The sequence below is a fragment of the Bos grunniens genome, chromosome 25, assembly GCF_055505025.1.
Source record: "Bos grunniens cultivar Pamir isolate PY7600 chromosome 25, Bosgru_T2T1.0, whole genome shotgun sequence".
Taxonomy (NCBI): Eukaryota; Metazoa; Chordata; class Mammalia; order Artiodactyla; family Bovidae; genus Bos; species Bos grunniens.
In genome coordinates, this window is record NC_141189.1 from 3,534,194 (window position 1) to 3,556,628 (window position 22,435).

Sequence of the window (22,435 nt, forward strand, 5' to 3'; positions counted from 1 at the left end):
GGGCCCTGAGCTGGCGGCAGCCCGGCGCCGGCGGGCTCAGCGGGTGTCCGACCTGAGGCTCCGCTGCCAGAGGCCTGGCCTGTGGTCCCTACTTGACTCCCCCGCTGCAGCACCCATTCACTGGGCAGTGACCCTCATGAAGCCAGGACCTTCCACGTGGTAATTCTGATCTCTGTAGCTCCCCCGTTCACCTGACTGGATCACCTTTGATGTTTTCCAGGCAGGTCCGGAAGGTACTTGTTTTTTCAGATATATTGGACTTCCTGCCCCGTCTGATTTTCCAAACTGTAAAGCTTGGGAGCTCAACTTAGGAGTCATTTTCTTGTCGTTCGCTTGTTTTAAACCTGACGCTTCCCCACCGAGGGGTAAGAATGTCCCTGGGAAGATGGCCTGGGGTCCTCCCGGGGACCCTGCCTGGCCCTGCTCTGCTGGGACCCTCTGAGCCCGAGGTTCAGGCCACGGGCAGCCTGGCCTCTGGAGGGGGCCCCTCCCCGACCCTGCTCAGATCCATCTCCTCGCCTTGCTGGCCGTCTGTCCCGTGTTCACTGTCCCTGGTCCACACCGCTGCCCAGCAGAGCAGACATCTGGCCTCTGCCGTCTCCAGCCTCCTAGGCCCAGCTCTGTGTTGGTTTTTAAAATGTTCTAGCAAAATGTATCACGTTTTTAATAGGAAATAGATACTTCAGATTAAAGACACTTAGGTTTGTCAGATTCCTTTGATTTGGGGGTTGTATATATAAAAGGTTTCTCAAAACCGTTTCCTGAACTGTCGTGTTTTTCTTTGGTTGTTCTTATAGAACTCAGAGCCTCTACTGCCTCTGGGGGTCCAGCTCCAGACCTCTGTAGACGGGGTTACTTGTGGCCCAGGGCCCACCCTGGGCAAGCCGCCCACTGGCCCGTGCCTGGAACGCCCCGGCGAGGGTAGGCGGAAGGCGCTGCTGGCTGTCAGCTGCCCCAGCCCTCCCTTCCGAAAGGAGAGGCCCGACCATCTTCCCACGCCTGGGTTGTGGTTATTTACAAAATTTGAACATACTGGTCATCGAATACGTAACAGCTTTTTTCCTTCTCGAGTCTTTCATTTCTTTAAGGACACAGTTGCAACATCCAGAAAACGTTCTGAAAGACTCCAGACCTCTGCAGGCCACCCTCTCCCCGGGGCTGCTCTCACGCCTCCTCCTAGTCCTCGTCCGCCTCGACGGACCAGAGCCCATGTCATCAGCCACTTGTGGTGCCAGCCTCGCCCACCCTGGGGCTCCTTCTGCACCCAGGCTTGGTGCTTTGTCTCTGGTTTACCAGGGAGAGGCATTAGATTGAGCCACACACCCCAGGTCCCCCTGCTTCATCCCAGCAGCCCGTTCTCTGATTTCAAATCCTGTGCCTTTTGCCATGACGCTGGACCACTGAGTCTCTGCTGTTTTCATTTCTTAGAGTATCATCAGCATTTTTAATCATCTTCCATGGGCCAGTTTTAACGAGTGACGGTTACTTGTTAGGGCTTCCCGGTTGGCGCTAGTGGTAAAGAATCCTGCTGGGGACTCAGGAGACGCGGGTTCAATCCCTGGGTCAGGAAGATCCCCTGGAGGAGGAAACGGCAGCCCACTCCAGTATTCTCGCCTGGAGAATCTGAAGAGCCTGGTGGGCTCCTGCCCAGGGGGTCGCAAAGAGCCAGACGTGACTGAAGTGGCTGAGCATGTGCGTTACTTGTTCGGCACCACGAGAACTTCTAACGGCTTTGTCTGAAGTAGTCCATGTAATAGTCACGAGACTCTTAGAGCGTACACACCGAGAACATCCCAGTTTTCCTGATAAGGAGAACGGATTGGAAGCTTTAAGAGATTTTCCCAGAGACACGCGGTCCTGGAAGGCATCCTTTTAAATGGCTAAATGATATTCTTCCATGAATGGGTGCCCTGGTGCATTCAGCTGTTCCCACAGGGACTCATCCAGTGCAATCGCTCAGTTGTGTCCGACTCTGCGACCCCATGGGCTGCAGCACGCCAGGCTTCCCTGTCCATCACCAGCTCCTGGAGCTTGCTCAAACTCAGGTCCATCGAGTCAGTGAAGCCATCCAACCATCTCATCCTCTGTCGTCCCCTTCTCCTCCTGCCTTCGATCTTTCCCAGCATCAGGGTCTTTTCCAGTGAGTCAGCTCTTCTCATCAGGTGGCCAAAGTATTGGAGTTTCAGCTTCAGCATCAGTCCTTCCAGTCAATATTCAGGACTGATTTCCTTTAAGATTGACTAGTTTGATTTCCTTATAGTCCAAGGGTTTCTCAAGAGTCTTCCCCAACACCACAGTTCAAAAGCATCAATTCTTCGGCGATCAGCTTTCTTTATGGTCCAACTCTCACATCCATACATGTCTACTAGAAAAACCATAGCTTTGACTAGACAGACTTTTGTCAGTAATGTCTTAGCTTTTTAATACACTGTCTAGGTTGGTCATAGCTTTTTTTCCAAGGAGCGAGTATCTTTTAATTTCATGGCTGTAGTCACCATCTGCAGTGATTTTGGAGCCTAAGAAAATAAAAGTCTGTCATTGTTTCCCCATCTATTTGCTATGAAGTGATGGGACCAGATGCCATGATCTTTGTGTTTTGAATGTTGAGTTTTAAGCCACCTTTTCACTCTCTTTCACTTTCATCAAGAGGCTCTTTAGTTCCTCTTTGCTTTCTGCCATAAGGGTGGTGTCATCTGCATATCTGAGGTTATTGATATTTCTCCCTGCAGTGTTGATGCCAACTTACGCTTCATCCAAGCCAACATTTCTCATGATGTACTCTGCATATAAGTTAAATAAGCAGGGTGACGATATACAGCCTTGACAGCTGTTTATAATTGGGAGGTAGGTTTGGTTTTGTAACAGAGGTCATAATGACAGGGGTGAGGTGGGTTTCTTTTGCGCATAACAGCCCCATGATGTGACCTGATACGGAAGCTCCAGGCTCTATTCTGTTGCTCCGTTTCCCGTTGTCCATTTTATGGCCCACTGTGGCTGCTCCAGCTCCTGCCATCACACCCACATTCTGGCCATCAGGAAGGGGAGAAGTGAAGAAGACGCTCTCTTTCTCCTGAGGACACGAACCGTCCACCTCTCACTGACCAGCACAGTCTCACGGGTGCACGCGATGCAGAGAAACATCATCCTTAGTCCAGCAGCCATGTGTCCAGCTGAAAGGAGTTTGTTGTTGAAGCAAGAGAGACGTGTGTCCAGGGGACTAGCTGTCTCTGTCTACCCTCTCAGCGCCCCCGGGGATTTGTGGCCTGGGTGATGCCAGTGGTCCTGCTCCTCTGCTGCTCCTAGAACACGCTTTCTTCAGTCCCCACCCCACCTCCACTACCACAGTACTCGGTCCCTGTTTTTCTGGGGGAGGCACCCCTGAATGCCCACCTCCCCCACCCCTGGCAGCCCCCAGAGTGCTGTCATCTCTGCCAATTAGGGCAAGAATTCTGAGGCAAGCTCTCAAGGGACCACCCCGCGAGGTGGGTGGATGCTTGCCAGGGGCCGTCCCTGGGCTGGTGGGCGGCGGTTTCAGCACGCACCCACACATTCAGCCGGGGCCCCACCAGCACAGGCAGATTGCACCCGGGTTCAGACTGCATGTGGGCACCTTCAGGAGAATAGCTTTAACTGCAGAACGCAGTCATTAAAACTCCAGCCAGAGCCCTAAACCAGAATGGGCCAGCTCTGCGGGCACCCTGGGGAGACATCTGTTTAATCAAGGAGCTCCCCGGTATCTCCTCTTCTCCCCTCCTCCTCCTCCTGAGTAGCGTATTGGCAGCCTCGGGATAATTTTGGAAGAGTGAGTCAGGAGAAGCCTCTGAAATAGCTGTTGCAGTAAATACTGTGAAAATATTTATGGTTAAAGCCTAATTGGGAAATCGCTGTTCCAGTGAGAAACGATCCTGCTGGTATCAGTTATCGACGGCAGTCGATTTTGCTGCTGACAGCGTGCCCACGTCCCTGACCTGTCAGTAGCCCTGTTTTGTCTCACTGAAGCCCCAGACCATCTATCTGGCGCCTTGGGTTTGGACTGGAAAGCTCCCGGGAGGGGATCGCTCCTGCCGAGTATGCAGGGCCCCAGAGGTGTTAGGGCAGGTGGGCGCAGAGCAGAAGTCAGGCTGGGAAGTGGAGGGAAGGGGGCCTAACAGTGCTCCCCGGCACCTCGCCGCTCCTCCTCCCAAGCTCGTCCCTCGGGGATCACGTGCGTCTTCTCGTCTGAACCCCAAACCCCGTTTTCTAAGATTCCCCCACCATCTTATGACCTCTACCAGAGGCCAGAAGCCACATCCCCTCTCTACTTGTCTTGACAGTTGTAGCTGTAAGATGACCTCAAGGTTGTGGTCTGATGCCATGTTAGCACAGGGACTTTTCACAGCGCAGGAAGTCAGAACTCCGCCCTCCTCTGGCAGAGAGGAGCACGTAACTTGTTTTGTTAACTTGCAGCAGTTAAGGGCCATAGAAACTCTTTAACTGCCTGTCACCGTTACTGCCTTCCTCCCTGGCACTGGTGGCAGAGGAGGGTGTGTATGTCCGTGGACACAGACTCCCCCGCTGTTCATCACGGCCCTTCGCTCATAGGTGGTGCTCACCTGTCCTCAGCCCGCTTCCAGGCTGGGGGACGCTGGGCCCGTCTTGGACTTGGCATGGATGCACACTGACTGCGAGTTACAGAAGCGGACCGGCCTCCAGGTCTGAGGAAACCCTGGGCCTCAGAAGGCATCTTAGGACGGAGCACATCTCCATTGGGTGGTGGGGAGACTGAGGCAAGTGGAGGGGACAGGAGGCTTCTTTCTTACAAGACGGAAACAGCAGGCTGTTTCTATACAGCCTGGTGGCCCTTTAAGCAGAAGCATGGATGACGTTGCCGTTACAGACCCCCCGTGACATTCTGGTGCTGAGTCAGAACAGCATCAAACAGGAAGACAGCGTCTGTTGGAAGAGTATCAAGATCCCCTTGTTCTGATTTTAGATTTGGAAATACGAGCCCGTCAGCCGTGAGTCCCGCACGGGGGTGCCGCCCCACCTGCTACAGGCGGGGCTCTGCCTTCATGGCCACCCGCAGCCCTCTCTGCTCTGTGTCTCTGGCAGGATCTGCGCTGGCCAGTCAAACCAGATGAAGCTCCTGACGTCCTCTGACATGCAGGCAGTGGCTCTGAGCGTAGATGCTTGCACTGCTGAGTCATGTAGGGCGAGGTGAGCCCTCCCAGCAGGAGGCTTGCACACACCCCTCTTGGCTGGGGGGCGCTGGGGTCCCTGCCTGCTGGGTCCCCGAGCCTGTTCTGACTGGTTCTTAAATCCCCCTTCTGAAAGCCTATTTTACTGAGAGAAAAGGGAATGCAACTGAAGTGGTGCTTGCTATATCCCCGATTTGCTACTTAGATGCCGAATTGATTGACAGGACCAAATATAAGGCGCTTTTTGGTGTGGACCCAGTGTCTGCTCCAGGATTAGCAGCTTGTGGAGAACTTGGCGGCATGGTGTGCCGGACAGGCAACGCCCTGCGGTACAGGCGGGGGTTTCTCAGAGGGCGAGGAGCGCTGGGCTCCTGTGCGCACACGGAGAGGGACTCGGTCTGTGATGGGCTGGGGGGCGGTCACCTGCAGTAGAGGACACGAGGTTCCCTTCCTGCCAGCCCCCCGCCCGCACATGCGGCTGTTGCTGCTGCTGCTCCGGGGCGGGGAGCACTCGGCCAGCTGCTGGCGTGGGCGGGGACACGGGTAGGGTGGGGGCCGGGTGGGGGCGAGGGTCTGTGCCGTGCCCGGCCGGTCCTGTCCCGGGAGCCGAGGACGCGCATCGGGCGCGGTTTGGGCGGGTGGGCGCGCACGGCAAGGCCCATCGCCACGCACGGGGTGCACCGGCCGCCGCACCCCTCTAACGCCCGCTGCCCTTCCGTTGCAGGTGCACCTTGCGCTTCCCCAGCACGGCGATAAAGATCCAGTTCACGTCGCTGTACCACCAGGAGGAGGCCCCCGCGTCCCCGCTGCGGCCGCTCTACCCGCAGATCTCCCCGCTGAAGATCCACATCCCGGAGCCGGACCTCCGGAGCCTGGTCAGCCCCATCCCCTCCCCGACCGGCACCATCAGGTGAGCGGCCCGGCCGGCCCCATGCCGCCGCTGCCCAGCGAACCCAGGGCGCTGGCCTCCAGAACGCGGCTGAGGAAGAGGAAAGTGATACAAAGAGGGTGTTCTGTGCTTGATACACTGTGGAGTCTGTTTCTGGAAAATGGGCCGTGGGCGGAAAATTTGAAACTATTTTAAGCGCATCAGGGGACCTGACAACTTGAACCGAGTCTCTGGAGAATGATCTTACAAAGTGAAGAATCACTACCTATTAGTCACTCTTCCCGTGTGAAATTCTGTGCATTAGGGCCTCGGAAAGCAGGCATAGGTACATTTGTTTTACAGACAGTGACACTATTTAAAAGGAGGGTTTGTATACCCGGATTTGGTGGACTTGGTTTTTCTAAACTTGTAGAACTCCTTTCCAAAGTTTTAGAAATTAATCTAGATGTCGAAGAAAGGCAGGTCCTCAAACGTTCTCATCCTTGGCGTGCTATACAAAGAGAACCCCTGTGGGGAGGCTTGAGGGTGACGCCCACAACCAGAGGCTGGGGAGGGGGAGAGGTGGGGCGAGCTGCCCCCAGGAACACAGCGGGTCCCGTGCCTTCTTCCCCTTTTGTTGTAAAAACACGTTGGAAGACATGGATTTGAGGATCGAGATTTAATTAACTGTAAAGCAGTTTACTGCTTCGTTGACATTTTAACACGAGATGGGCCCTGGAGATAGAGAGGCAGACCATGTCTCGGGGTCAACATGAAGCTAGTTTCGAGCTCATGTCCCCCCTGAAACGGTCTCAGGGTCCCTGGGGACCACACTCTGATTGCGCTCCCCCAGCAGAGCTGGCGCCCGGCACCCCGCAGGTGTCATCGGTGACAGTCACTCTCTGGCCAACCAGCCCGGGTGGGGGCCCTGGTTTTGCACCTTTAAAGGTTTACATTTAGGAGCTCAGGTTGGTTCATCTCGTCATGGTCGCTGGCCTCACGTGTGCCCCGTGTTCTCCAACCCCGTGTCTGTGACCAGGTGGGAGTCATTTGCATCCAGCTTTCGGGAGTCAGTTCCCTCCCAAGCCGGTGAGCAGGCGTGTTTCTCTTGCGGAAAGAGCTCAGGGATGCCTTTGAAATGTCACAGCCCAGAACTCAGGTCTGGGACCCCAGTTCTGGTTCTGGCCGCATCTCCAGTTGGTGGGAGACCCAGGAGCAGGTCTCTGCAGCCTCCTCGGACCTTGTCTTCTCTGGTGATGAAGCCCACGGTGGCCCGGGGTGACAGGGAGGAGCAGTGAGTGGCGAGACCTGCCGTGGGCCAGGCCTGCCGCTCAGCAGCTGTACCTACACTGTTCTATTTAGTCCTTAGGGATTTATGAGAGGGATTCCGTCCTAAGCTCTTTTCAGGTTTCCAGCAATAGCTCTGTTCTCCAACCTGAAATGTACACCACCTCCCTGCCCTTTCTGACATCTATCCTGATAACAGCCTAAAACATGAGGGCTCCACTTGAGTTCACGATGAAGCTATGCTATGAAAATGCTGTGGCACTCATACATCTATAATTTATGCACCGATAAAAAAATTATGTCGTAAAACGAAGCAGCCACTTTGGGAAACAGTCTTGCAGTTCTCCAAGACATTAAAAGTTTACCTTAACCGCCCAGCAACGCACTGGGTCGTGAGGTCTCCTTGGAAACCTCAGTGTTATTCATCAGATCAGATCAGATCAGTCGCTCAGTCGTGTCCGACTCTTCGCGACCCCATGAATCGCAGCACGCCAGGCCTCCCTGTCCATCACCAACTCCCAGAGTTCACTGAGACTCACATCCATCGAGTCAGTGATGCCATCCAGCCACCTCATCCTCTGTCGTCCCCTTCTCCTCTTGCCCCCAATCCCTCCCAGCATCAGAGTCTTTTCCAATGAGTCAACTCTTCGTATGAGGTGGCCAAAGTACTGGAGTTTCAGCTTTAGCATCATTCCTTCCAAAGAAATCCCAGGGCTGATCTCCTTCAGAATGGACTGTTTGGATCTCCTTGCAGTCCAAGGGACTCTCAAGAGTCTTCTCCAACACCACAGTTCAAAAGCATCAATTCTTCGGCGCTCAGCCTTCTTCACAGTCCAACTCTCACATCCATACATGACCACAGGAAAAACCATAGCCTTGACTAGACGGACCTTTGTTGGCAAAGTAATGTCTCTACTTTTCAATATGCTATCTAGGTTGGTCATAACTTTCCTTCCAAGGAGTAAGCGTCTTTTAATTTCATGGCTGCAGTCACCATCTGTAGTGATTTTGGAGCCCAGAAAAATAAAGTCTGACACTGTTTCCCCGTCTATTTCCCATGAAGTGATGGGACCGGATGCCATGATCTTCGTTTTCTGAATGTTGAGCTTTAAGTGTTATTCATAGCCGCCTCCAAAATGGAAACAACTCAGCTGTCCATCAGCCGCTGAGTGGAGGGAAACCGTGTTACAGCCACCGCGTGGAGAATAAAAGGGAGCAAAGTGCTGGCACCTGGTGACCCCTGAGAATGTGATGCAGAAGGAGAGGAACCAGTCCGCAGGCGCCCACAAGCCGTGTGCTTCCGTTGACAGGCAGTGCCCAGCGTAGGCACAGCCTTAGAGGAGGCAGGAGATAGCAGTGGCCAGGGACTCGCGAGGTTTAAGGGAGTGACGGCCCCTGTCCTGGGTTTCTTCTTTCTGGGGTGATGACCATGTTGTGGGGCGAGGTGGTGTTCACACCACTCCGGACACTAAAAGCCCCCGAGTCGTGCGCTGGAAACGGGCGCACTGTGCGGCGTGCATAGCGCGGGGAGCTGGTACCGAAGCCGTGCTCTGACACCTTCACCCCGCAGCACCTCGGGGCAGGGGCGGGGACGCTGGCCAGGCACGTGCCCCACGCCACCGGGAGCCCAAGGGCCTGTCTCCGGCCGGGCGCGGCGGCCCTCCCAGGCCCTTGCACGTCCGCCGAAACCAGCTCAGACTGGCACGGGGCTGTGAACAATCAGCTTAGGATCCAGCCACATGGACGGCTTTTACGAGCAGAAAGTGTTTTGGTTTGTTCCTGGAGAGCTTCATAGAATAAATATAATTCCCAGTAACATTTTGAATAAAAGCAGCGGTCAGCAGGTCGAGCTGGAGTAGTGAGCCCGCGAGTGTGGAGGCCTGTGTGCCTGGGGGAGGCGGCGGCGGCTCTTGAGTGGGCCAGGGTTAGGGTAGAAGGGGTTCCCTGAGCAGAACCGGGCCTAGCCCGGGGGTAGGGGGCGGGGCTCAGAGAGGGGCTGCGGGGCCGGTGGGGGGGCGGGGCTTGGAGAGGGGCTGGGGCGGGCCGCATGGGGTCTCCGGTGCCCACACAGGTTGGAGCATCTTTGCGGGAAAGCGGTAGCTTTGAGACGGGCTCCCGCACTCTTGGCCTCTAAGTGTCACAGGGAAGAATTTCTGTTTACATCCGCTTGTCTCCGCGCGGCGGACTGCGCGCTGGAAACCTCAGAGGCCTTTTGAGGTTTTACTGCCCGGATCTCCTTGCTCCCGCCCAGGCGCAGGAGCTGGGTGGGGCCGGCGTGTTTACAAACAGCTGCCCTCTCTTTCCCAGCCCCTCCCTGCGCCCCAGGTCCCAGCGGATCGCCGGGGAGGTAGGCTGCGGCCCGGGCCGCGGGGGTTCCCGTAGGCCGCGCACCCCGCCTCCTCCTCCCCCCGCCCAGGCCTCTATTGCCGCGTCTGTGCCCGCAGCCGGGTCTGTCGGCTAGCTGGGGCTCGGAGAGCTCGGTCTGGGCCGGCCCTCTCCGGAGCGGGTTTGGGGCGGGTCCTCTCCAGGACTAGGGGGCGGCTGGACCCGTCGGGGCTGCCCCGCCGCCCCGCCCTCCTCCCTGCTGGCCGAGTGGGGGCGGGGGCGGGGGCGGGTGTGTGCGGTTTTTTCCCTGCCCTGAAGTACTCCACCCAGAACATGAATGAACTCTCTTTGAAACAAGTTCTGCTATCTTAAGCAGCGTTTTGTTGACTTTTTTTTTTTCTTTCCCCGTTTTGCACTGAACTGGTGGTTTTAAGAAAGAACCAACTGGTTAATCATTTTCCGAGTGTTACAAAAAGAGACTAATCCTTAGAGCTGCAGTTTAAAGAAAACTGCTGGAATTCAACCTGAGAAGGGGGGCAGGACGGATAGAGCAGCGGACTGGTGGCTCAGACAGTAAAGGATCCTCCTGCAATGGGGGAGACCTCGGTTCGACCCCTGGGTCGGGAAGATTCCCCTGGAGGAGAAAATGGCAACCCACTCCAGTATTCTTGCCTGGGGAATCCCAAGGACAGAGGAGCCTGCTGGGCTGCAGTCCATGGGCTCGCAAAGAGTCGGACACAACTGAACGTCTCAACGAAGACTGGAAGCTATTTCTTGAGAAAGGCCTTTCTTGATTTTTCTAACATAGAGATCACAAAACCAAAAGTAACCTGCTTTGTGGAATTCATCCAAGGTTAGCGGAACCCTGTATGAAATAAACATTAAGCCGCTGGCCTCGGTTCCTAAACCACTTGTCACCCTGACCTGGCAGTCCATTGCGGCTTCACTGTGGCGGGAGAGTCAGTCCTCACTCGCTCTGCAACGCCGTGTGTCTTCTGAGCTTGGATGGGGCCTGAGAATGGCTGTTGTGTTTCTGGCAAACTCTGGATCCTGCCTGAGAGTGACTTACTCTGCCTTTCCTCGGTTCTCCCGATGACCCGGAGGGGAGGCTGCCTGTGCACCTGTGGTCCTCACCGTACCTCCCACACACACCCCCGCACCCACATGGTCCCTTTCCTCATCTGGAAACTGGGGAAAGATAAAAATTGGTTCATGGACACAGAAAGATGCGGCCTTCCGTCTTCTTTGTGGTTCTCTTCCTGCCTCTCTGGGAGTTGGGACCAGGGGGCCTTTGGGCCGTCAGTTCTTGAGAGGAGGTGGGCTAGGCTTGTGCTGTAGCCCCGTCTCCAGGGGGACCCTGGGGCCCTGAAGATCCTGCCTCTGGTGTTCCTGGCTGTGCCTTCAGGGCAGCGCCCGCCTGGCATCCTGCCACCGAGGGCCCTTCCTTTCCAGATGACAGCTGTGGTTCAGGAAGCAGGCAGAGCGAGGGGGAGGAGCAGAGGGAGGCCTGGGGCCCCCTCCGCTCCCAGATCTGCCCCCTGCCTGCTTGGAGAGAGAGGCGCTGGGAGGTCTGAGCTCAGGCCGGCTCTCCAATGTTCTGACACGACATGCATTTCAGACACCAGCTCCCCCTTCTGCAGTCACTTCCCAGGGTTTCACAGCACAGAGTTTCTCTTCGGGGGCACAGACCTGGTTAAGAGAGTGCTGAGAAACTGGCTTCCATGAATTCTCTTTGCCTGTTCTTTGTTTTCCCCCCAGATTACAGAAATACTATGTGCGCACTACACAAAATAGAGATGTTTCAGAAAGTGAAATCACCTCAGTGACACTCCTGGAGCGACGTCTACAGGGGCCTCTTCATGTGAACGAGCAGAGAGCTCGTCGCATGGGTGTCAGTACGTGTGCCCCCGCCCCGGAAGGGCGCTGTGGAGCCCAGAGGGTCCTGCAGAGACCCTTTCCTCCTGTCCCTCTGTCTCAGCCCCTTTCCTTGTCACCGCATCACTCGTGGCTGCACGGTAGACTGTTTTGACATGGCCTCGGTTGACCAGTTCCCCTACAAGAGCCACGCAGCCATTGCCGGTTTCTTAGTCTTGTGGGCAGCTCAGCAGCCAGTCTGCTTTGAAGTCGCCTCTCTGAGTGAGTGAGTGAGTGAATGAAAGTCACTTAGTCGTGTCCAGTTCTTTGCAACCCCATGGACTGTATAGTCCATGGACTTCTCCAGGCCAGAATACTGGAGAGGGTAGCCTTTCCCTTCTCCAAGGGATCTTCCCAACCCAGGGGTTGAACCCAGGTCTCCTGCATTGCAGGCGGATTCTTTACCAGCTGAGCCATCAGGGAAGCCTGTCGCCTCTCTGAAACGTCTATAAACGGCTCATGCTGAGGCCGTCAAACCCTGAGCTTTGATTATTTTGTTTACAATACTCTCATTAGGGTCGTGAGCCACAGCATTTTAAGAACAGCGATTAAAAAAGAGCTGGCTCTGACGTTCCTGCCAGGCCTGCGAGGAGGGCGGGGTGCCCAGTACACCCTTCGCCCCGCAGTTCCCTGCTCAGCGCTCCCCTGCCATCCAGCTCTTTGCAGATGAGGAAACCGAGGCTCCTCGGAGGTCGTTCTCTCCAGCAAAACCATTGGGTGTCTGGGCTGCATGCTCAGCGGGTGCCCACAGGGAAAGGCAGTACTAATTGCGCTCATGCTTTTTATTCTTATCAAAATAATACGTGCACCTAAGAAAGAAACCCAATGACTAATGCAGAAGAAGCTGAAGCTGACGGTTCTATGAAGACCTACAAGACCTTCTAGAACTAACACCAAAAAGAAAAAAGAGAGACCTACAAGACCTTCTAGAAATAACCCCTTTCATCATAGGGGACTGGAATGCCAAAGTAGGAGGTCAAGAGATGCCTGGAGTAACAGGCAAATTTGGCCTTGGAGTACAAAATGAAGCAGGTCAAAGGCTAACAGAGTTGTGCGAAGAGAACCCACTGGTCATAGCAAACACCCTCTTCCAACAACACAAGAGAAGGCTCTACACATGGACATCACCAGATGGTCAGTACCAAAATCAGATTGATTATATTCTTTGCAGCCAGAGATGGAGAAGCTCTATACAGTCAGCAAAAACAAGACCAGGAGCTGACTGTGGCTCAGATCATGAACTCCTTATTGCCAAGTTCAGACTTAAATTGAAGAAAGTAGGGAAAACCACTAGACCATTCAGGTATGACCTAAATCAAATCCTTTATGATTATACAGTGGAAGTGACAAATAGATTCAAGGGATTAGGTCTGATAGACAGAATGCCTGAAGAACTATGGACGGAGGTTTGTGACATTGTATAGGAGGCGGTGATCAAGACCATCCCCAAGAAGAAGAAATGCAAAAAGGCAAAATGGTTGTCTGAGGAAGTCTTACAAATAGATGAGAAAAGAGAAATGGAAGGCAAAGGAGAAAAGGAAAGATATACCCATTTGAATGCAGAGTTCCAGAGAGATAAAGCCTTCCTAACTGATCAATGCAAAGAAATAGAGGAAAATAATAGAATGGGAAAGACTAGAGATCTCTTCAAGAAAATGAGAGCTACCAAGGGAACATTTCATGCAAAGATGGGCTCAATAAAGGACATGCACCTAACAGAAGCAGAAAATATTAAGACGAGGTGGCAAGAATACACAAATCTATACAAAAAAGATCTCAGCGACCCAGATAACCACGATGGTGTGCTCACTCACCTAGAGCCAGAAATCCTGGAATGCAAAGTCAAGTGGGCCTTAGGAAGCATCACTACAAACAAAGCTAGTGGAGGTGATGGAATTCCAATTGAGCTATTTCAAATCCTAAAAGATGATGCTGAGAAAGTGCTGCACTCAGTATGCCAGCAAATTTGGAAAACCCAGCAGCAATCACATGACTGGAAAAGGTCAGTTTTCATTCCACTCCCAAAGAAGGGCAATGCCAAAGAACGCTCAAACCGCACAGTTGCACTCATCTCACACGCTACTTCTGCTCTACTGACTACACCAAAGCCTTTGACTGTGTGGATCACAACAAACTGTGGAAAATTCTTCAAGAGATGGCAATACCAGACCACCTGACCTGCTCCTTGGGAAACCTGTATGCAGGTCAAGAAGCAACAGTTAGAACTAGACATGGAACAACATACTGGTTCCAAATAGGAAAAGGAGTACATCACGGCTGTATATTGTCACCCTGCTTATTTAACTTACGTGCAGAGTATAGCATGAGACATGCTGGATGAAGCACAAGCTGGAATCAAGATTGTTGGGAGAAATATCAGTAATCTTATATATGCAGATGACAACATCCTTATGGCAGAAAGCAAAGAGGAACTGAAGAGCCTCTTGATGAAAGAGGAGAGTGAAAAACCTGGCTTAAAATTCAGCATTCAAAAAATGAAGATCATAGATAGCATCTGGTCCCATCACTTCATGGCAAATAGACAGGGAAACAGTGACAGACTTATTTTCTCAGGCTCCAGAATCTGCAGATGGTGACTTCAGCCATGAAATTAAAAGACTCCTGCTCCTTGGAAGGAAAGTTATGACCAACCTAGACAGCATATTAAAAAGCAGAGACATTACTTTACCAACAAAGGTCCGTCCAATCAAAGCTGTGGTTTTCCCAGTGGTCATGTATGGATGTGAGAGTTGGACCATAAAGAAAGCTGAGCGCCGAAGAATTGGTGCTTTTCAACTGTGGTGTTGCAGAAGACTCTTGAGAGTCCCTTGGACTGCAAGGAGATCCAGCCAGTCAGTCCTAAAGGAAATCAGTCTTGAATATTCATTGGAAGGACCGATGCTGAAACTGAAACTCCAATACTTTGGCCACCAGATGCGAAGAGCTGACTCATTGGAAAAGACACTGATGCTGGGAAAGATTGAAGGCGGGGAAGGGGATGACAGAGGATGAGATGGTTGGATGGCATCACTGACTTGATGGATATGAGTCTGAACAAGCTCTGGGAGTTGGTGATGGACAGGGAAGCCTGGCGTGCTGCAGTCCGTGGGGTCGCAGAGTCGGACATGACTGAGCGACTGAACTGAAGAAAGCAGAGGCTACTGCAGGCTAGCCACGCCCACTGGTCCTCATGCCCCTCGGCACCTCCTCACTGGTTTCTCAGTCTCAGATCATTGGACTGCCTGCCTGTTGGATAAAGGACTTGGCTTTTCCTCCTCACTGAGATCAATGTCACAATTGTTGGTTACTGTCCCCTGAGTGGCCATGTGCCGTTCACACTTCAGCCTGAGCTCCTGGGACTGGTTGCCACTGGAGCAAGCAGCTCTTTACTCAAGCCTGGTGTCACAGCAGGGACCCTCTAGAGATGCCCTGTGTGTTTATTCTGTGGATCTTCCCTGTTTTGTGGATGGTCAAGAGATTTGACCTGGACTAGGAAACTCCCTTGGGGGACACTCAGTGCGTTGGTCAATTTCTCCAGTCATCTCTGAATCGCACATTCTCCACCCAGAGGTGTCCTGCTCGCCTACCTCCAGCTCTGCCCACCCGGGACGTGTGACCCCAGGGCGGCCGGGTACCAGGCACAGCCCTCTGGGCCCAGGCCAGCCCGCAGAGACAGCTGAATGAGGTTTATTGAGGCTGGGGCCGCCACGCGCATGAACACACGCTCTCCAGACCAAGCCCCCCAGGCCCTCTGGGCGTCAGCGTTGCTCTGTGCCCAAGGAAGCTTCCCTGGGGAGGGGCTGTCAGCGCCAGCCTCCCCCGCTGTGGAAAGTGGCCTCTGCTCCCGCTGGGGAGCCAGTCTTGCTGTCTGTTTCCACTGGAAACTTCTGTGGGAGTGACAGCCTTTTCTCTGGGCTTTGCCTTTGGAGGGTTAGATGTAAACCTTCTGAGATGTTCTACAAAGTGTGGACGTGGGACGGGCAGTGGACCCCAGAGCCCAAGCCCAGAGTCCTGTCTGCCGTCTGCACTAGTCAGGATGCCACGTGGGTCACGTACGGCAGATGCCAGCGAGGTTTTCCCAGAGGAGCCCTGCACGCCCACCAAGCTGGACATCACCTGACCTGTCTGCTGGGGGCTTGTGTGTTTCTGGAGCACGCTTCTCACCCCTGTGGTCAGAGCATGGCCTAGGTGTTGTCCAGAGCGGCACTGAACCCCTCTGGGACTGGAGACGGTGCCCCGGCGCCTCTGCAGTGGCAGGTCCTGCAGCATCTTCAGGAGAGAATCTTCAGGACCCCCTCCCCCACCCCCGTCCGAGTTGAACCCCCACCTGCTGAGGTGTTTGGTTCCCCGATCGACGCGTTTGGAAACCTGATGCCGAGTCTGTGAACGTGTTACCAGTAAAACACTTTCCCTCCCCTCCCACCTTACTTTAAAAGCTTGGGTTTTGTATGTTTGGTTCAAAATGAAATTCAGAAAGAGCTGTTTTTATTACTGCTTCCTACCTCTCAGCAGCTGGTTTATTATTGTTGGTTAAAGTGTCTATACTTGCACGACTTAACCTGTCTCTGTATCTGCAGAGTCTAGTTGAGAGGGGACTGATTCCTGAAAATTCCCACCTGGGTTGCTGGGATTCCCGACCCCAAAGTGGGTGACGGAGGTGGAATTCATCATTAATATCAACTGTCCCCTTTTTCTCAGACACAGTGTTTTGCTTTTTCCTTCATCCCTCCCTGAGATCAGTAACTATCTCTTGAGCCCTTCCTACGAGCCACAGATGGCTCCCCACCTTGGAGGAGCCGGGCAGGGAAGCCAGAGACAGCAGCCCAGCCAGAGAGGAGGCTTTGCGTCTGTGTCCAGGAAACTGGCATGGAGGGCTTTCATATGAACTTGACTTACAGGGGAGTTGGGGGCGTCTTGTCCCTTGGACAGTGAAGGAAGACGCCCTCGCGGGCTGTGGGGAGTGGGCCTGGGAGGCCCCCCTGCAGGTGGGAGGTGGACACAGGGAGGCTGGGGATGCGTGGAAGGAGACGGTGACCTCCAAGCTCTGGTCAGCCCCCAGCTCGGGGCACCTCATACCTGGATTTGTGACCCACTTTTAGAGTTTATGACGGTTTTCTCTGAATACTTTTAATTTTCAAAACCAAAATTTCCACACGGCTTGACAACCGCAGCCAACTGGTTAGCGGCAGGAACCGGGCCACGCCTGTTGGTGGAGCCCTGGGCGGGACGGGGCGGGCCGAGCGGCCCTTGCACCGAAAGCACTGCGGTGCGGAGGGGGAGCCCCGCCGCTTCCCGCCCCCGGACAGGCGCGCAGTTTCCAACCGGAGAGGAGCGCAAGCCCGAGGCCGGGGGCTCGGGGTGGTGGAACGGGCCGAGCACGTGTCTCTGCGCGGCCTCCCCTCGGGCGCCCCCGTGTGGCCGAGTGAGGGCACCGCGCCCCCTCGGTGCAGCGCGGACGTCCCGTAGGGCGGGACAGCGGCCGCCTAGGTCCGGAGTCAAACCTCAGGACGTGTCCTTTCTCTCCGCAGTGTCCCCAACTCCTGCCCAGCTAGCCCCCGAGGGGCCGGCTCCTCCAGCTACCGCTCCGTCCAGAACGTGACCTCCGACCTGCAGCTGGCCGCAGAGTTCGCCGCGAGGGCCGCCTCCGAGCAGCAGGCCGACACGTCCGGAGGGGACAGCCCCAAGGTCTCAGCCCTGGGCGCACTGGCTGGTGCCCGGCGGGTGCAGGTGTCCCTGCTCTCCTCCCCGAGCCCCCCTTGTCTCGTCTGCGGGGCCGGGTCGGCTCCAGAGCCTCCTTACAGTTTCCGGGAGGGCGTCAGGCTTCTCGCCTCCCAGCTTAGTCTTACTTCGTTCCCATCAGACAGCTGTCCTTAAATCAGTTTGCAGAGGAGGTGAGAAATTTCAGAATCAAACCTGACTTTCCCCCATGAAGCAGAATTGGCTCCTCCTCGTCTAAACCCCCAGGAGGAGGTGGGGGTGATGTTCTTAGACACCCTGAGAACCTGTGTCCTCTCTGGAGGGGGGTGGCTGGATTGGAAACGCGTCTCTCCAGGCTCACCCCCTCGTCTGCACCCCCAGGATGAGTCGAAGCCGCCGTACTCGTATGCTCAGCTCATCGTGCAGGCCATCTCGTCCGCGCAGGACCGGCAGCTGACTCTGAGCGGAATCTACGCACACATCACCAAGCATTACCCTTACTACCGCACGGCCGACAAGGGCTGGCAGGTGCGCCCCTTCCCGATCCCCGGGCCGTACACTGTGACCCCGACCCTACCCCCAGAGTCCGTCGTCCCTCCTGGGAGCCCACAGACGGGAAAATGTCCCCAGGCTCAGTGCACGGGGCGCTCCTCTGTGACCTTGCAAACATGCGTCCCTGCTCTCCACAGACTTCTTGTTTAGGTTCATAAGACCTTCGTCCAGTGTTCTAGTTGGCTCAGCACACGTTCTGAACCTGGCGTCCCCTGAGCAAGGGCTTCTCCTTAACGTTCTGGCTTTTCTGTAAGGGCTGCTCATGAGCCCGTGCTGAATTTTCACAGGCACGACCACTGTGACACCTCTGTGCCCAGGGCCCCTCCGGCCCTGACCCACGCCGGGCCTGCGCGGGTCAGAGCCACACCCACCATGACCCATGACTCCCCGCTCTGCCCACAGAACTCCATCCGCCACAACCTCTCCCTGAACCGCTACTTCATCAAGGTCCCTCGCTCCCAGGAGGAGCCGGGGAAGGGATCCTTTTGGCGGATAGACCCTGCTTCAGAGGCCAAGCTGGTGGAGCAGGCGTTCCGGAAACGGAGGCAGCGGGGCGTCTCCTGCTTCCGCACCCCGTTTGGGCCACTGTCATCCAGGTGAGCCCCCGCCCCGCCACCCCCGCGGCTGCGGCCAGTGAAGCCGCCTCACCTTTTCTCGGAGAGACCAGCTTGGGCCCGAGAGGCAGGGAGAGGGCGTCGGCCGGATTCCCACGATGAGCTTTGCTCTCCGGGTGTTAGTTTGTCCCGGGGGAGGTTGGTGCCCATCCCAGCAGGACTGCTGTTCTTAATGTAGAAGCACAAGCCGCTTTCCAGGGGGGGCTGGCCAGGCCCCTCGGAGGTGAACGCGCTGGTCGTGGCCTTCCCCAGGCCCAGGATCGTGGGGCGGTGGTTCATGTGGCGGGCGGCCAGCTGTGGCCGCAGGGTCGGGCAGCACTCGGGCACGCTCACTGCCACAGTCCCGTGTCCCCATCTCCTAGGAGCGCCCCGGCTTCACCCACCCACCCTGGGCTGATGTCCCCGCGTTCCAGTGGCCTGCAGACTCCAGAGTGCCTGTCCCGGGAGGGCTCGCCCATTCCACACGACCCTGACTTTGGGGCCAAGTTAACTTCTGTTCCCGAGTACCGCTATTCCCAAAGCGCACCCGGTAAGCCCGGCCTCGCCCTCTCGTCTGATGTCCTGGGACTCAGAGCCGCGAGCCCCCCAGCAGGGCGTGTGCGGGGCCCCGCTGACCCAGCCCTCCTCTGCAGGCTCTCCGGTCAGTGCCCAGCCGGTGATTGTGGCCGTGCCGCCCCGGCCACCCAGCCTGGTGGCCAAGCCCGTAGCCTATGTGCCGGCTTCCATAGTGACGGCCCAGCAGCCCTCGGGCCACGCCATCCACGTGGTGCAGCAGGCGCCCCCGGTCACCATGCTCAGGGTGGTCACCACCTCCGCCAGCTCTGCCAACGGATACATTCTTGCCAGCCAGGCAGCGGCGGGGGGCGCCCACGAGGCAGCGGGCACGGCCGTGCTGGACCTGGGTGGCGAAGCGAGAGGTAAGCTGACCATACGGTCACCTTGGTGGGGTCGCGTCCGGCTCGCGTGGGTCTTCAAGGTGGAGCCATCAGCCTGGGCCGTGGGGCTCAGGCCATCTCGGGCGGGATGTCTCTGAAGGGTCACCCCTCGTACCCTCCCGTTTTCCGGGGGTACGTTCCTATGAAGCAGCGCTGATCATCTGAAATGCCGCTCCCTGCAAGCAGCATCTGGGGCTCCAGGCGCCCCTGGACTAGGTGTGGGGCCTCAGACTGGAGCCCCCAGCGAGGGCTCCTTAGATGTCCTTCGGAGTGAAAGAGTCACAGAGTCCTGAGTTAGAAGTCAGAGTCCCAGAGGATTAACACGGTGATGGTTGGGAATACCATCAGTGCTTTCGGAGGCCCTGGAGCCGACACTCTGAATGAAGCAGTGTCTTAGGGATGGCAGGCGGCTCATCCCAGCAGTGACATCCCTTCTGATCCCGTCCTAAAGACGTGCATTTTGGTGAGAGAAAGCTAGGTCATAGCTCCAAGTGCAAATCGTTTCATTCCAGATGATACCCATTCTTTCTTAGATTAAACTTGCTTTGGTTAAAGTATGCAGTATTTAAAATTTCCCCTAAAACCCTATGGCTTGTATTTCTCTTGTTTCAAAACATTCCATCAGTGGGAGTTTTCTTTTAAGAACCCAGGTCTTTGCCCAGTGTCCCGGCTTCAGGCCCTTGGCCCCCCGCCCCGCCCAGGGGCACCCCCGCAGGGCCGTGACCGTGGCTCTGACGCGTGCCGCCCCTGCAGGCTTGGAAGAGAAGCCCACCATCGCACTCGCCACCATCCCTGCTGCCAGCCGGGTGATCCAGACGGTGGCCAGCCAGATGGCCCCGGGGGTCCCCGGACACACAGTCGCCATCCTGCAGCCAGCCACACCAGTGACCCTGGGGCAGCACCACCTCCCAGTCCGGGCCGTCACTCAGAACGGCAAGCATGCCGTCCCCACAAGCAGCCTCGCCGGCAACGCTTACGGTGAGGCCCCACCTGGGGCGGCCCCTTCTGCCCCACTCGGCCCTGAGCGCCAGCCCAACCAGGGTCAGTTCAGCGAGCATGTCTCCTCAGTTCATCCGGCCAGTTTCCTGAGCACTTGCTCTGTGTCCGGGCTGGGATTTGAGGCCGAGGGAGCCCCGAGGGAGCACCCTGCGGGGACAGCGTCAGAGGGGATGGGAAGGCACTCAGCACTGCACAGTTAAAGCGGCGGGGGCGAGGGCGCCCGAGGCCAGGGCTCAACCCGCTGGGGTGACGTGGGAGCCGTCAGGGTGTACAGGGGATCCCCACACAGAAGCAACCGAAAGAGGGGGGACAGGGTTGGAGGCCCCCGGGGTGGGGGCCGGAAGGGGCTGGCGCCCAGGAGCTGCCCTTGGCTGTACCAGGCGGTGCCCGGCGTGCTGGGGAGCTGTCTCCTCGCCCTCCTCGCCCTCGTGTGGTGGCGCTGGTCCGACCAGCTCCGCAACGTGACTCTCTCTCTCTCCACCCTAGCCCTCACCAGCCCTCTGCAGCTCCTCGCGGCCCAGGCTAGCTCGTCCACACCGGTGGTGGTCACACGCGTGTGCGAGGTAGGGCCCGAGGAGCCAGCGGCAGCCACCAGCACGGCGCCCCCCACCGCCACCTCCGCCTCCCCCACCGGAGAGCCCGAGGTCAAGAGGTCCCGAGTGGAGGAGCCTGTGGGGACTGTGACTGCACAGGCCGGTGTGATGGCAGCCGCCGGCCCACAGGGCCCCGGGACCGGGGAGTGACATTGTGGCGTGGAGGTGGAGTGGGACACACGCCAGACAGAGCTCCGTGGCCGGACCAGGGCGGCTGACCCCGCCGCCCCTGGGACTGAGACGGGAAAGCTCCCAGTGGGCCGAGTGCAGGGCCCCACGGGCGGGACACCTCCACCTGCCCGCACCCGGACACCCGTCCTCCTGCCCCCAATCTGGAGTCAAACAAAAACACATAAACTCGTTCAGACAGCTGATTGTACGATTCTGGAATTCTTTTTCTTCGTTTCCTTCTCCACTCTGCCAGCACTGCCTTTTCTCCCCAGGCCTTTCGCCAAGGGCGTGGGAAGAAGGTCGCAGCCCAGCGTCTCCTGGAACATGTCCAGGCGGCCCGGCCCCGCACAGAAGCCAGGCTCCCGGGGTACCTTCACCCCCAGATGGTATGGAAGCACGGGCCGGCGGCACCAGCCCTGTCTGTAAGAGACAGGACCTGGGCGAGAGAGACGCAGAGCTGCCAGCTGTCAGACCATCCCCGTCGCTGCTGCTTCTAAAGTGACACCGAAAGTGTCATCGTTCGCTGGACAGAGGGGAGGGGTCTGGTCTGGCTTTGAGCCCCACGTGTTTCCGGTTTTGTTAAAAGGCGGAATTGAGGCTTCACTGACGGCCTGAGACAGACACAGAAGGGATCGCCCTTCTGGGATCGTTCTGAGGTTTCCACCCAAAGACGCTCTAACAGCTGGGTGTCTGGGTCTTCCCGGCATCGGTCCCCACAGAGTGAACTCTTGCCGCTCCGTCTGCTAACTTCAAGGAAGACCGACGGCCTCCCGGACTGGCGCTCAGGGCAGAGAGCTGTTTGGATGAGAGGCCCACCTGCAGCGTCCACCCTCGTTCCGGCCACACCAGGTTGCTGGGGTAGGAAGGACGTGGCCGCCCCCGCGGGAGAACGGTCACGCTGAGTGGCCCCGTTTCCTGGCTGCTCTGACGTCCGGGGGCCCCGCGGCTGCCCGCCCAGCCTCCTCACCAGCTGCCAGAGTCTCTACCACCCGACAGCCTGCCTGCCGTGACCGACCAGAACTGGCTCTGCGGCCCATGGCACCAGAGGCCCCAGTCTGGGCCCACAGCCCTCGCCAGCTCAAGGGCCCTCAGGGGGCCTCGGGCAGAGCAGGGCACCCCCGGTCCTTCACATCTCGGGAGAGCACTCTCAGGAAACGTTCAGTGTGTCTCTGCAAAGAGTGGCTTAGGTCCGGCCTGGTGTCGGCCCTGCCCTGGGGGTCCCCACGGACATGGGCTCCCCGCTTCCAAATCGCCATAGCAGCTGCAGGGGCAGGCGTGCGGGCCGCTTGCGCCGCCAAGGTTG

The 22,435-nt window shown here is 56.8% G+C and overlaps 1 protein-coding gene across 2 annotated transcripts in view; it reads left to right on the plus strand.

Annotated features, from left to right (window-relative positions):
- FOXK1 (forkhead box K1) overlaps positions 1 to 21,335 on the plus strand; it is a 51,793-nt gene extending 30,458 nt beyond the window's left edge. The window contains exons 2-9 of one of the 2 annotated variants that reach the window (XM_086373750.1): positions 5,902 to 6,087; positions 17,100 to 17,298; positions 17,650 to 17,796; positions 18,223 to 18,416; positions 18,797 to 18,963; positions 19,067 to 19,351; positions 20,123 to 20,347; positions 20,855 to 21,335. In XM_086373750.1, coding sequence (XP_086229876.1) covers positions 5,902 to 6,087; positions 17,100 to 17,298; positions 17,650 to 17,796; positions 18,223 to 18,416; positions 18,797 to 18,963; positions 19,067 to 19,351; positions 20,123 to 20,347; positions 20,855 to 21,111 — 1,660 coding nt within the window. In that variant the 3' untranslated portion in view covers positions 21,112 to 21,335. The remainder of the gene's footprint in view (positions 1 to 5,901; positions 6,088 to 17,099; positions 17,299 to 17,649; positions 17,797 to 18,222; positions 18,417 to 18,796; positions 18,964 to 19,066; positions 19,352 to 20,122; positions 20,348 to 20,854) is intronic. The other variant, XM_086373751.1, reaches the window with a different exon arrangement.
- The last annotated feature ends 1,100 nt before the right edge of the window (positions 21,336 to 22,435 follow it).